The sequence below is a fragment of the Leucoraja erinacea genome, chromosome 22, assembly GCF_028641065.1.
Source record: "Leucoraja erinacea ecotype New England chromosome 22, Leri_hhj_1, whole genome shotgun sequence".
In the NCBI taxonomy this organism is placed as follows: domain Eukaryota; kingdom Metazoa; phylum Chordata; class Chondrichthyes; order Rajiformes; family Rajidae; genus Leucoraja; species Leucoraja erinaceus.
In genome coordinates this window covers 12,045,539-12,060,440 of record NC_073398.1, presented here as the reverse complement: position 1 = coordinate 12,060,440, position 14,902 = coordinate 12,045,539, and the positions used below count along the sequence as shown (strand labels likewise).

General features: G+C 41.8%; 1 protein-coding gene and 1 long non-coding RNA gene across 4 annotated transcripts in view; one reads left to right on the top strand and one right to left on the bottom strand.

The window, feature by feature from the left end:
* Positions 1-536: 536 nt before the first annotated feature.
* Positions 537-5,771, bottom strand: LOC129708018 (uncharacterized). The gene is made up of 3 exons (XR_008725273.1): positions 5,634-5,771; positions 4,321-4,382; positions 537-1,266 (listed from the first exon to the last, which is right to left on the bottom strand). It is a non-coding gene; the product is annotated as an uncharacterized LOC129708018 (long non-coding RNA).
* The window catches only part of LOC129708000 (proton myo-inositol cotransporter-like), a 55,502-nt gene continuing 46,368 nt past the window's right edge, over positions 5,769-14,902 (top strand). Inside the window, exon 1 of one of the 3 annotated variants that reach the window (XM_055653556.1) lies at positions 5,769-6,494. In XM_055653556.1, the coding sequence (XP_055509531.1) occupies positions 5,939-6,494 (556 nt within the window). In that variant the 5' untranslated portion in view covers positions 5,769-5,938. The remainder of the gene's footprint in view (positions 6,495-14,902) is intronic. The other 2 variants (XM_055653554.1, XM_055653555.1) reach the window with 2 other exon arrangements.

Here is a 14,902-nt window from a genome sequence, read left to right as displayed (position 1 = left end):
TCTAAAGTTATAACCCCCCTCTCTGTCTTTGAACAGTTTTTCCATGTTTACAGGTAGCAGTTTATTTTTTGCTTTATAAATTATTTGTGCAGTCTTAAATTCTACCAGATCCTTAATCTTTAAGGTGTGTAATTTTAAATACAGTATATTGGTGTGTTCATGATATCCTACATTATTTACTATACGAATAGCTCTTTTTTGTAGTGTACTTGTAGTTGTACTTCTTGTAGACCACTGTATCATCAGACATGAAATCCCGGTTTCTGGTCTTCAGAAGAGTGCAGGGTCTCAAAGTTCATCCAAGGTTTCTGATTGGGAAACACTCGGAAGGTTTTTGTAGGTATGCAATCCTCCACACATATCTTTATGAAGTCTGTAACGACTGTGGTGTATTCATTCAGGTCTGTTGTCGAGTCCCTGAACATTGCCCAGTCTACAGACTCCAAACAATCCTGGAGTTGTTCCTCTGCCCCCCCCCCCCCCCCCCCCCCCCCCCCGACCAGCTCTGTACAGTCCTCACCTCTGGAGGTGCGCTCTTCAATCGCTCTTCAATAGGCAAGAAGAAGCAGCATTATGGTCGGATTTACCGAAGTGAGGGAGAGGGGTAGAGCGATAGGCATTCTTGATGGTGGTGTAGCAGTGGTCGAGGGTGTTTGGTCCTCTGGTGCAGCAGGAGACATGTTGGTGGAAGTTAGGGAGCGGTTTCGTAAGGTTTGCTTTATTGAAGTCCCCAGCTATGGTGGTAAACGCCTCGGGGTAAGACGTCTGGTGTTTGTTGACCATGGCGTGCAGCTCCTCCAGTACCAGGCGGACATCTGCCTGGGGTGGGATGTAGACCCGGTCAGGATGATGGAGGTGAATTCCCTTGGAAGGTAGAAGGGGCGGCACTTCACCGCCAGATGTTCGAGGTGTGGAGAGCAGGAGTTGGAAAGGACTGCCACATCTGAGCACCACGCAGAGTTGACCATGAGGCAGACGCCCCCTCCTCTCCCTTTCTCAGATGCCTGCGTACAGTCTATACGGTGAATGGAGAACACTTCAGGCTGGACCGCTGAGTCTGGGGGTGAGCCATGTCTCTGTGAAACAGAACACAGAGCATTCCCTCCGCTCCCTTTGATAAAGCAGCCTTGCCCTTAAGTCCTCCACTTTATTTTCAAGGGACTGTACATTGGCCAGTAGGATAGTAGGGAGAGGGGGCCGAAGTCCCCTGCGCTTTAGACTGACCTGAAGACCTGAAGTAGTAGATGTTGGTCAGTAGTCTGTTACCTGTGATGGAGAAAGCGAAGTGGGCAGATGGAATAAAGTGATTTGGAGATTACTTCTGTGGGGTACCACCAGGAAGAAACAATGGGGCTGCCAGGACAGTTTTGTTTGTGGATTTTGGGAAGGAGGCTGAAGTGGGCAGTATGGTGCTGGGGACAATAAGTTTGGAGATCCCCAGAGGTAATTAGATTGGTAACGATCTGGGTAATAATGACCTGGGTGATAATGACCTGGTGTTCATCTGTGCTGTCATGGTCCAAGTATAGGTATGAGGAAGTGTCCAAGAACTGGTGCCTGGCCTCAGCACGGTAGAGGTCAGCCTGCCTAATCTCCCCCTAGCTACCATTTTGCTTTGAATATACGTAGAATTTTTTTAGGATTCTCCTTTATTTTCCTACAAAGGATATCTCATGGCCTCTTTAAACTTTCCTAAATCAGGGCATCCTCCAATCAGTTTTTGTGAGATCCACTCTGTCATCATCAAAATTAGCCATTCCTAATTTAGGACTTAAACCCGAGGACCAGTTCTCTCTTTTTCCATAAACCAATTTGACACTAATAAAATTATGGTCACTGGTCCCAAAGAGCACTTCCATTGTCAAATCAACTATTTGCCAGACTAATTTCCTTGAATGTTGCTCCCTTTTCTTTTGGGGCCACATTAACAAAATCTATCCCCATCAAATCCCTTACCACTAAGATAGTCCCCAGTCAATATTAGAGAAGTAAATATTACCTGCTATCTGAAATTTTCCAACATATTTGTTCCTCTAATACTCACTGATTATTGAGGGGGTGGGGTTCATAATACAATTCCATCAAATTGATCATCCCATTTTTAGTGTAGAAACAAGGAACTGCAGATGGTTAGGAAAATATGTTTCTGTACATCCCTGTCCCGTAGGGACTCAGTTAAACTGTGTAGATTGAGGTTGGGACACTGTGGGTTAAATTACTATTTGTGCATTGTAGGGAAACATGTTTCTGGCTTGTGTGAATGTGGGAGTAATGAGACAGTTAAGCATGTTTTCCTAGAATGTAAAAAGTACAGGGTAGAAAGAAAAGTATTGTTTGTTAGACTGATAGGACGGAGTTGAGGCTTTTTCTGTTTCATCTTTGTTTGGACACAGTGAGAAACATCAACTGATATCCAGGGCTGTTCTTCAATTCCTGCAAGTTACAGGACTGTATGTAAGAATTTAGTTCAAACTTTGACCTGTGGAGGGCAGTAATACGCTTAGCAGCGTCTACACTGCCGGAATCCTATAAGAAGAAGAAGTACTGCAGATGCAGATGCAGGTTACCAAGGAAAGACAAAATGCTGGAGGAACACAGCTGGTTTGGCAGCATCCCTGAGGAACATGGATTGGCGATGTTTCAGGTCGAGACCATTCCATGTCCCCTTTATTATTTCTACATTCTACTCTAATGGCCTCAGTGGATGTTTCCAATCAGGAAATCTTCTAAGTACTGCCATTATGTTTTCTCTAATCATTAGTGCAACTCCCCTTCATCTCTTACATCCATCTCTGTCATGCTGGGAGCATCAATATCACAAAACATTGAGATGGCAGTCCTGTCCATTTACAACTATGTTTCTGAAATAGCTATATTATAATCCCATGTGCCAACCCATGTTCTGAGTTCATCTACCTCAACCATGAGGCCACTTCCATGAAAATAAATGCAGTTCAACATATCAGATATTCCAGGCTCCTTGTCCTGCCTTCTGAATTTGCTTGCTCTAACTTCTATATTTGTTTTAATCTTCTCATCCACTAGAATGCTACTTTAAGTCTCATCTCTCTGCCTCAAATGCTTCCATTCAGTGGTGAAAGGGTTCTGCAGTGAGAATTCAATCTATCTGGTAGCACAATGGATATAATCTTCATTATTCAATTATTCTGGAAGGAATACAAGGTGCAACATGGATAACAATACTCAACCATTTTTAATCTCACAAAAACTGTAGGCTTTGTAAATGGAGGGCAATGGACCATACTTCTCAAATCTTACTTTTCTCCATTCTTAGCCATCCTAACAATAGCTGGCATGTTATGATCTTTACCAAGGAGTCCACAACAGATTGGGTTTCAAGACCAGCTAGTGCCATGCAAGACAGCATTATTGCTCCAAAACACGCCTTCCTTGCAACAATAGTGGTCCTAACCGCCAACAATCTTCCCATTAGAATGGAAGTGCAACAGAACAAAGGGGAAACTGTTCAATTTTAGCCCATTTGACGCCATAATGAAGATCAGGCCACACTTAAACAACAGTACCTCATATTCTGCTTGGGTAGCATACAACCCAACAGTATGAACATTGAATTCTCCAACTTTAGCGAAGTTAAAGTTCCCCCTCTTTCTTTCCTGTGCTGTACCCATTGCTCCCACCCTCAGTCATCAGGTTATAGAATGAAGTTAATGCATTAATTTGCATATTTTCAAAGGCCAACCTATAAGACATCGTCAATACGTTCATAGCTTTAATGCGTACCAGAAAAAAACGTCCCATGACTGACACAGTTGAATACCATTGCCCTGGCTGAACAGCCATTGAGCACAATTGTGGTTTCTGTCTTCAGGCCAATTCCCTGTCAATACTAATCATTGACTGCATGGATCCCAATTTTGGTTATTTTACAGGCCTCAGCACATTTGCATCTTGAAAATCTGAAAAAAAATGCACATGCTGGAAACTCAAAATAAAAATTGAAAATGTTGGAAAAACTCAGGCAGTATATCTGGAAATATAAAATGGTAATGTGTCAGGGTCCAAGGCCCTGAAGCATTTGTTTCTTCGTGTTTGGTATAGGAATAAACATCTCAAAGACAAAATTATCAATTAACCTGCAGAAACAACAAACTGCAGATGCTGTTTTACAAAAAAAATAAAGTGCTGTCGTAACTCAGTGGGTTAGCATGTCTGAAGAACATGCATAAATGACATTTAGGGTTGAGATCCATTCTATTCTCATTGAGCTTGATTAGACAAGGGCTCATTGACATTACATTAATTCAACACTGTAATGATGTCAATAAAAATTACACTCACCTCACCATTGGAACGTAACTTTCTTATTTATGCTTAGATCCAAATTATAACAAGGGGCAGTCCTGGCAGAAACCAAACAAAAGTTTCAGTGAATTGGTTATGGATGAGCAATTACTGACTAACATTTTACCGATGGTCGAGTGGAGAGCTAGGGAAGGGGAAAGGGGGGTTGGAAGAGTGGGAGAAATGGGTGCAGCACAGGAAATAAAGGGGGGGGTGGGCTTTAACTTCACTAAAGTTGGAGAATTCAATGCTCATGCTGTTGGGTTGTACGCTATCCAAGCAGAATATCAGGTATCATTGTTTAAGTGTGGCCTCACTGGCAAAGGAGGAGGCTAAGGACAGGATGGCTGTTATGGGAATGAGAAGGGGAGTTAAAATGATTAGCAATCTGGACATCCAGCAGGCCATGATGGACCGAGTGCAAGTGTTCGGCAAAACAGCCTGTATGGGATCCGGAGAATCATAAAGTTGAAGGATGTGCAGAGGAGATCGCCAGAGATAATGAGATCGGTAACAGTCTGTGAGATGGTGGCCTGGTATTCATTGGTGGGATCATGGTCTGCGGTGGAGGTGAAGGTATGCGGTGGTGTCCAAAAGAAGCATGGCCTCAGCACAGTAAAGATTAGACTGCCAGACTACAATCCGTATGAACCAATATATAAGACCGGGGGGTACTTTGATTATTCCTTAAAGACCAAGTCAGTTGTACGGCTTTTCAAAATATAACAATGGATTCTACTTTATTTTCTTTTTAAAATACTTAGGAAATGACTGGGTGGCATTAATTAATTCTGAAGCAAATAATATTTTAAGTTACATAACTCTTTAAATACAATGGTCTGGTTCAATTTAGAGGGCGCAAGGCAGCAGTACTTTGTTTCCCGCAGTCCAAAATTATGGGTTAAAAGGGCGTACATTGAAGAATATTCGCAATTGGTTGGATGTGATTCTCCTGGGTGGGGCTGAATATTTCCAAATTACCTTATCCTTCGACCACTGGAGAAAATGAACTGTGAATGTTATTTTTTGGTCGAATTAATTGCATGTATTACTCTTGAATGTTTAATATTAACTTTGTACCCTGTTGCACGCCAGTTTATAAAACAATTGGCGTACAACGACACGTCACAAGCCTTCGCACATAATTAACCTGAAATTGTATTCGTACAAATACGAATCATTAAAGGGGTAAAAATAGAAGTGTTAACTTTTTGTCTTTATTGCCGACAGGTGAGCGATCTCCCCGGAGGCGGTGTGTGTTGAACATTCATACCTTTTCTACCTGTCAATCAGAGCAAACAAATACATACCCCTTCATCCAGTAGTTTTCCACCTGGCACTTCGGAGAAAACACGTGGCCATTTATTAAAAAAAAAGAGGCGGTGAAGACGACAATATTTGGGGAAAGTAACTTGCAGCACAATCACCGCCTTGGTTATTCAGTGAGCTACACGTGACGGGGGTGCGTCTCCAGTCACTGCCTGGGAGTGGGTTGCCGATGCGAGTTTAGGAGCGGGGCTTCTGCGTGGGAACTTCGCTTTAACGCTCAACCTTTCCAAGACAACAAGGGAAATTTTGTACCGCCACGCGAATCGGTGGGAACTCCCGGTTCCTTATGTCCCGCAAATCCAGCGGCAATGAGTACATTCTGAGCGATCTGAGGGGGGAGAGGAAGATGGAGCGAGAGGAGGGACAGCGGGAGGAAGTGGTCGGCGAGCGCAGTCTGATTAAACCGCCCGGCGACAGTAGCATTAACAGCGGTAGCGGGCAGTCAGCGGCCATGGCAACCGGGGCCGGCGGCGAGCTGGAGCGGGCGGCTCGCAAGCAGTTCCAGGGCAACCACACCCCCAAGTTTCTCTACAGACTCTCCGCTTTCGCAGCCCTCGGCGGCTTCTTGTTCGGCTACGACACGGGCGTCGTGTCCGGCGCTCTGTTGTTACTCAAGAAGGAATTCGGCCTCAACGAGCTGTGGCAGGAGTTGGTGGTTTCGGCCACGGTGGGGGCGGCTGCCATCTCGGCGCTCAGTGGAGGCGTGCTCAACGACCGCTTCGGACGGAAACCTTGCATCCTCTTGGCGAGTTTTTTCTTCACGGTGGGGGCCGTGATAATGACAGCCGCCAATGACCGCTACACCTTGCTATCCGGGCGCATCGTCGTGGGTTTAGGCATTGGTAAGCGGTCACTTGGTGTATTTGACCTAGTCCCGGGAGGGGGAAGACGCGGAAAGGCCGTTTCTCCTCATCCAACCGACGGAGGCGCCATTCCCTCTCGGCTCGGTGTGGGGGGCGGGGGGGTCACTGTGACCGTTGGAGGGGAGCAGGGTTACTGGGACCGTTGGGGATCGAACGTGTCGAACGTTTAAAAGGCGCCGCTTCACGCGACAAAGCATGTCAAGGCCCTTTAAAGAACCATTACCATGGACTCCCGCTGTCCCTCCTCTCGCTCCATCTTCCATCTCTCGCCCCCCCCCCCCTCAGATCGCTCAGAATGTGCTCATTGCCGCTGGATTTGCGGGACATAAGGAACCGGGAGTTCCCACCGATTCGCGTGGCGGTACAAAATTTCCCATGTTGTCCATGACCTTAGGATGGTGAAATAGTTACGGTGCCCCCCATAATTTTGGGACAAAGACCCATCATTTATTTGCCTCTGTACTCCTCTATTTGAGATTTGTAATATATTTAAAAAAAAAACACATGTAGTTAAAGTGCACAGTGTCAGATTTTATTAAAGGGTATTTTAATACATTTTGGTTTCACCATATGGAAATTGCAGCTGTGTTTAAAAATAGTTTCAAAGATCCAAAGCATACCACCTCATCTGTGACACACGGTGGTGGGGGTGCTATGGCCTGGGCATGTATGGTTGCTGAAGGTGCTGGCTTCCATCAGCATCACAACTGCTGATGGTAGTAGCATGATGAATTATGAAGTGCATAGACACATCCTATCTGCTCAAGTTCAAACAAATGTCTCAAAACTCATTGCCCGGCGGTTAATTCTACAGCAAAACAATGATCCCAAATATACTGCTAAAGCAACAAAGGAGTTTTTCACAGCTTAAAGAATGATCAATTCTTGAGTGGCCAAGTCAATCACCAGATCTGAACCGAACCGAGCATGCCTTTTATATGCTGAAGAGAAAACCGAGGGGGACTAGCCCCCAAAAGAACCATAGGGTAAAGATGGCTGCAATACAGGCCTGGCAGAACATGACCAGAGAAGACACCCAGCAAATGGTGATGTCCATGAATCGCAGACTTCAAGCAGTCATTGCATGCAAAGGATATGCAACAAAATACTAAACATGTCCACTTTCATTTACATGACATTACTGTGTCGCAAACATGGTAAACTGAGATGGTGGGACGATGCATAAATACTGCTGTAATCTCTGCATAGTGAAACCAAAATGTATAAAAATGGCCTTTATTAAAACCTGACAGTGTGCACCTTAACCACATGTGATTTTTTTCTTTTACAAATTCAAATTGTGGAGTACAGAGGCAAATAAATAGATGATGAGTCTTTGTCCCAAACATTATGGAGAGCACTGTTAAAGAGCCATTACCACGGACTGTCTCCTGAAGAATGGTGTAATAGTTATTTACTGTGCTGTACTTGAGAATATTTGTTTTATTTGTATTATGGTGGTGGGTTTGTTTGTATTGTTTTTCATTGTACATATTATTGTAAATTTGTTTTTAGTTTACAAGAAAAAAAACATTGACTGTCAGATGTACACTAGCCCTATCCCCCAATTCCATCTCTGTTACCATGGACTGTCTGGTGTACACTGACCCTATACCGCCAACTTATCTCCCCTACATTGAGGACTGTGTTGGATCTACCTCCTGCACCCTTGCAGAACTCATGTACTTTATTAACTTCAACACTAACTTCCACCTTTGCCCTCAACTAAAGATAGACACAAAAAGCTGGAGTAACTCAGCGGGACAGGCAGAATTCTGGACAGAAGGAATGGGTGATGTCTCAGGTCAAGTCTGAAGAAGGATCTCGACCAGAAACATCCCCCATTCCTTCTCGAAAGATGCGCCCTGTCCTGCTGAGTTACTACAGCTTTTTGTGTCTATCTACGGTTTAAACCAGCATCTGCAGTTCCTTCTTACGCACTTCACGTGAACTATCTTGGACACTGCCCTCCCCTTTCTTTATCTTGGTCTATCTCCTGTGATAAAAGAGAGCATCGACTGACAAAGAGTTTGAAGAAGTATCTTGACCGAAACATCACCTATTCCTTTTCTCCAGAAATGTTGCCTGACCCGCTGAGTTATGCCAGCATTTTGTGTATTTTCGATTACAACCCAACTGACTCCCACAGTTATCTGAATGCATTTCTTCCCACCATGCCTCTTACAAAGACATTATCTCCTACTACCAATTCTGTAGTAATTATGTGTTTCATACTAGGACATTAGAGTCCTCATTTATTGACTCTTGGAGTGGGCTCCTATATATCGACGAGACCAAGCATAGAATTGGTGATAATTTTGCTGAAAACTTGTCCACCCTGGCTTTCACAATCTCCTGATTGCCAAATCTTTTAACTCCCCTTTCCCACTCCCATACTGACCTTTCTGTCCTGGGCCTCCTCCAATGTCAGCGTGAGGCTGTGCACAAATTGGAGGATATTTCGCTTGGGCAGCTTACAACCCAGCAGTATGGATATTGATTTATCTAATTTCTGCATATAACCCTTGCAATCCTCCCCTCTTCCCTCACCTATCCATGTTTTCCAGTAATGTTGCCAGATTTGTTGAGTTACTCCAGCGCTTCGTTCTCTATTAATATTGCTTTTGATGGATGTTGCTTGCGAGGTGAAAATGAACAAGACGATCCCTTGTGTGCCTGAACAAGTCTTATTCCAATCTTTGTGATTCCATGGTCATACAACGCAAGCCTTTCGACCCAATTCCTCCATACCTACCAAGATGCTCCAACTAAATTTGTTCCATTAATCCTCTAAACCTTTCCTATCCATGTATATGTTCAAGTGTCTATTAAATAATGTTATTATGTTTGCCTTGTATTTTGCTTGTTTGTTTTCTTGTTTATCTGGGTTATGCTTTAACTCTTATTGGTCATTGAGTGTAGTCCAGCATGTTGTAGAGCATAAATAACCAGAGAGTAGGAATACCCTCGACTTGCCTTGTGGGCTTAGTTGCAATTCTACACAAGATGTGGCGAGTGTCATTAAGAAGAGACATGAGACTGTGGATGCTGGAATCTTGAGCAAAAAAAAATCCCAGCTGGTTGGGAAGCATCATAGTCTTCCTCATAGTCCGAGGTTTAAAGGTACCTACTGACCTGGAATGTTGTCAGTCCACTTCCATCCACAGATGCTGCCTAACCAGCTGAGTTCTTCCAGCACTTTGTTTTTGCTCAACTCAAGGTTGTTACTAAACTGGAAAGCGAGTAAAAATAAACTTTTGCAGCATGGTTTAAGGTATGAGAGGCTGGGTCTCTTTTTAACTGAAGTACATGAGGCTGAGGGATGACTTTTTAGCAGTATACAAAATCATGAAAGGTGTAGATAAGGTTAATAGCCACAATCTTCCCGTAGGTAGCGGAGCATAAAACTAGAGGGCATTAAACTTATGCATGGAAAAAATGTAAAAGGTATCTGAAGGCTAACTTCTTCCACAGAGAGTGTGGTGAGCACAGGGAACAAACTTCCAAAGGAAGTGGTCGAGGCAGGTACAATTCTCATATTTAAAGACACTTGGGCAGGTACATGAAGAGAAGGTTTGGAGGTTTATAAGCTGCGCAGAGGCAAGTGGGACTTCTTTTAATTATCTTTTAATCGCAATGCTTTGTCAAGGTTATGTTTTAACAAATACTCAAATTGATAACAAATTAATCACTCCTTAGGCTTTTGAGTATTTTAATCAGCTGTCATAAAAATAATGGCAGGTCAATGTGTCGTGCTGATAAGGAACCATGTTGGCAACCTTGTTATGATACTAATTGGAACTGTGGTTGTCAAATAGCGATTTGGCAATTACACTCATTTGGACTTTTCTTCAATGTGGAATTGTTCTATTCCTGTTCAATATCTTTGTCTATTGTTTTATTGTTGTGAATAACTATTTATTTACTGATTGTTTGTACTTTTATTTGTGGATTTAAATTTGTAATTAGTTAAACCTGGTGCGTTGTTTCTGGTATGCAGCATTCCCACCAAGGCCAGCTTATCCTTCCCAAAGTGTGGAATCCAGAACTACTTACACTGCTTTAGGTGTGGTTACACCAGCGGTTTTACAGTGTGCCCCCCCCCCCCTCCATAAAGACCCATCATTTATTTATTTGCCTTTGTACTCCACAATTTGAGATTTATAATAGAAAAAAATCACATGTGGTTAAAGTGCACATTATCAGATTTTAATAAAGGCCAGTTTTATACATTTTACTTTCACCATGTAGAAATTACAGCACTGTTTATACATAATTTGCCCCCCCCCCCCCCCATTTCAGGGCACTACAAAGTTTGGGACAAAGTAATGTTATGTAAATGAAAGTAATCATGTTTAGTATTTTGTTGCATATCCTTAGCATGCAATGACTGTTTGAAGTCTGCGATTCATGGACATCACCAGTTGTTGGGTGTCTTCTCTGATGATGCTCTGCCAGGCCTTTATTGAAGCCATCTTTAGCTTGTGCTTGTTTTGGGGTCTAGTGCCCTTCAGTTTTCTCTTCAGCATATAAAAGGCATGCTTAATTGGGTTCAGATCAGGTGATTGACTTGCCACTCAAGAATTGACCATTTTTTAGCTTTGAAAAACTCCTTTGTTGCTTTAGCAGTATATGTGGGATTATTGTCTTGCTGTAGAATTAATTGTTGACCAATGAGTTTTGAGGCATTTGTTTGAACTTGAGCAGATAGGATGTGTCTATACACTTCAGAATTCATTATGCTATTACCATCAGCAGTTGTGATGTTGATGGTAGCCAGTACCTTCAGCACCATACATGCCCTGGCTATAACACCCCACCCATGTGTTTCATAGATGAGGTGATATGCTTTGGATAGTGGGCAGTGCCTTCTCTCCTCCATACTTTGCTCTTGCCATCACTCTGATATGTTAATTTTCATCTCATCTGTCCATAAGACATTTTTCCAGAACTGTGGTTGCTCATTTAAGTCCTTCTTGGTAAACGGTAACCTGGCCACCCTTTTTTTTTTTGCGGCTAACCAGTGGTTTGCATCTTGCAGTGTAGCCTTTGAATTTCTGCCCATGAAGTCTGCTGCGGACAGTGGTCATTGACAAATCCACACCTGACTCCTGAAGAGTGTTTCTGATCTGTCGGACAGATATTTGGCGATTTTTCTTTATTATAGAGAGAATTCTTCTGTCATCAGCTGTGGAGGTCTTCCTTCGCCTGCCAGTTCCTTTGCGATTAGTAAGCCCACGTGGCTTCTTATGATGTTCCAAACAGTAAGCCTAATATTTGGCTGATTACTCTAACAGTTTTATTCATGTTTCTCAGTCTCATAATGGCTTATTTGACTTTCATTGGCACAACTTTGTTCCTCATGTTGATAAATCGCAATAAAAGTTTCCAACGGTGATGGAAAGACTGAAGGAAAGACGGTGCTGAGAGATCTCTTAAACCTGCATTAAGGAGGCAATTAAACATGCCTGAGCTACTGGAAACACCTGTGAAGCCATGTGTCTCAAACATTATGGTACCCTGAAATGGGGGGGGACTATATATACGCAGCTGTAATTTCTACATGGTGAAACCAAAGTGTATATAAATGGCCTTTAATACAATCTGACAATGTGCACTTTAACCATGGGATTTTTTCTAGTACAAATCTCAAATTGTGCTGTACAGAGGCAAAAAATATATGATGGGTCTTTGTCCCAAACTTGATGGAGGGCACTGTATATTCCTGCAGCATAACATCTGTCCCAATTTTGTTGCAATCAATTTCTAGTACTCTGTTTATCAATTTTATCATTTTTCTTTTACCCGTCCAGGACACTTTAAGATCTGTTGGGACTTTATTATGAATAATTTTAAAGTATTTCAAAAGGAACCTACTAGATTTAAATGCTTGGGAAATGTTGGTAGCTTTGATGCTGCCCCTTAAAAAATCTTTCTAATATCGGCTGAAAATTAATTAGCTTTCTCATGGGCTTTAATCAACATGGTTAAAGATTTGTATATATTGAAACTAGCACGATATTTCTGTATGTTTATTGTGTGCATTCTAAATATTGAATGTACAAACAGGGCATAAATACCAAATGGGACAGCTGGTCACATTAATCCTACAGGGTCAGATGCAAGGGAAGGAAAAGCTCAGTGATATGATCCTTTGAAAATGGACACACGTAGCCCATTTTCTTTTGACCATTTGAAGATTTTTTTTTTGCTTTTCAGGTCAAAGAGGTATCAGACGTTTGCTGATGGTGCAGATCACAGAATAGCTACTTATTGTTGTGGAGCTTTTGTGATGTAATATCTTGGGGATAACGTTTGAGACTTCAGAAAAATTGTTGGCTCACGAGCACATTTTTAGGTTAATGCCTGTGAATTGTGTTTAATTTCCACTAGTGACAGTCTAGTAATGCAACTGGAATTTGACACCCAAGATGTTGATATCAGGTTGGATATATTTTCCGATACACACATTTGCTCACAGATTTTTGAATTGTCCCTTCCTCATGTGTACTTCCTCACCTTTACTATTTTTGGTAACCTTTTTCTTTAGATGTTGTTACTTAACGATTGCAAGTCAGTGGAAGACTTTTAGTTTGAAATAAAGTTCCATATCTTTGTTTGACTTTGGAGACACTTTCAAAATGCATTTATTATAGTCTGAGTGTGAATGTTGTAGATAACACCTCTATCTAATTTTCTCAAGACTGTTATTTGCTTCCTTAAGTCATCTATTTAGTTTTAAAAGAGAGTTAATTTTAGTGCACTGCCGAAATATGGAGGAGTTTGCATCTTTGTGATAATACCGTAGGATTTAGTATATTCTTGTGATATTCAATATTTATTCGAATTTTTCTTGAATATTTCCTGTGTTCCAATGGCAAACTTAATACAAACACAATAAATTTAATAATTTGTACTGACAACTGATTTAGAACATTATACAGATTACATGTTCTTTGAGCTGTGCTCAACTGGATTCGCACCAGCTGGACACTTGGGGATTATGACACAATGTGAAACTCCTACTTTTCATAGGATTTCTAGGACAGTGTTTTTGTCTATTGTCTAGTAAAGTTGGAATTCACTATTTAAATTGTATTCCCATTTTAGCTGGCTGAAAGTGTAATTTATTTTGGCTCTTTTTAAATATTCATGGATTTGAGTGTATTAATGTGCATATAGAAATGTGCAGTTTTGAAATATTTAAAAACATTAAGAATGAAGTAAATTAATAAACCTATTACAGATTATTAAATATTGAAATATTTAAAAACATTAAGATTGAAGTAAATTAATAAACCTATTACAGATTATTAAAAGGTACACAAAAAAGCTGGAGAAACTCAGCGGGTGCAGCAGCATCTATGGAGCTCCATAGATGCTGCTGCACCCGCTGAGTTTCTCCAGCTTTTTTGTGTACCTTCGATTTTCCAGCATCTGCAGTTCCTTCTTAAACAGATTATTAAAAGTATTGATGTGCAGGGATCTTGTGCTGGTACTTGTGATCTGTTGCTTGTGATATACACAAATGACTTGGATGTAAATGTAGCTGGTTTGGTTAGTAAGTTTACATTTAACACCAAGACTGCTGGAATCGCAGACTGTAAAGGGCCTGTCCCACTTTCACGACCTAATTCACAACCTCTGCCGATTTTGCCCTTGACTCGTACTCGCAGCATGGTCGTCACGAGGTTGTAGCAGGTCGTGATGCTAGTCGTAGGTACTTGTGGCATCAAGTAGGTCGAAGCATTTTTATAGCATGATGAAAAATGTCCATGAGTAAAAAAGATTGTGAATTAGGTTGTGAAAGTGGGACAGGCCCTTAAGTAAGGCTATCAAAATGTAGGATATAGATTGGTTACAGAAACAGGTGGAGAAATGGAAGATCAAGTTTAATTTGAGCAAATATGAGGTGTTGCATTTCAGAAGATCAAATGTAAGGGAGAAAATATACAATTAATGGCATGAGCCTTAATGACATTGATGTGCAGAGGGATCTTGAGATCCAGATCCATAATTCCCAGAAAGGGGCAACACAAATAGGTAGAGTGGCAAAGAGGGCATATGGTATGTTTGCCTGGAGCATTGTGTATAAGAGTCAAGAAATCATGATGCAGATTTATCGGACTTTGGTTAGGCAATGTTTTGGTATATTGCATGCAGTTCTGGTTGCCCCATTGCAGGAAGGATGTGAAGCTTTGGAGAGGGTGCAGAGGAGGTTTACCAAAATTATGTCAGGATTAGGTGGCATTAGCTACAGGTAGAGGTGGGATAGACTGGAAGTTGTGGCAAGAGTTGATAGAACAATGTAAAATGATGGGAGGCAGAGATAGGATAGACGGTCAGAACCTATTTCCTGGGATGGAAATATCAAATGCTAGAGGGCA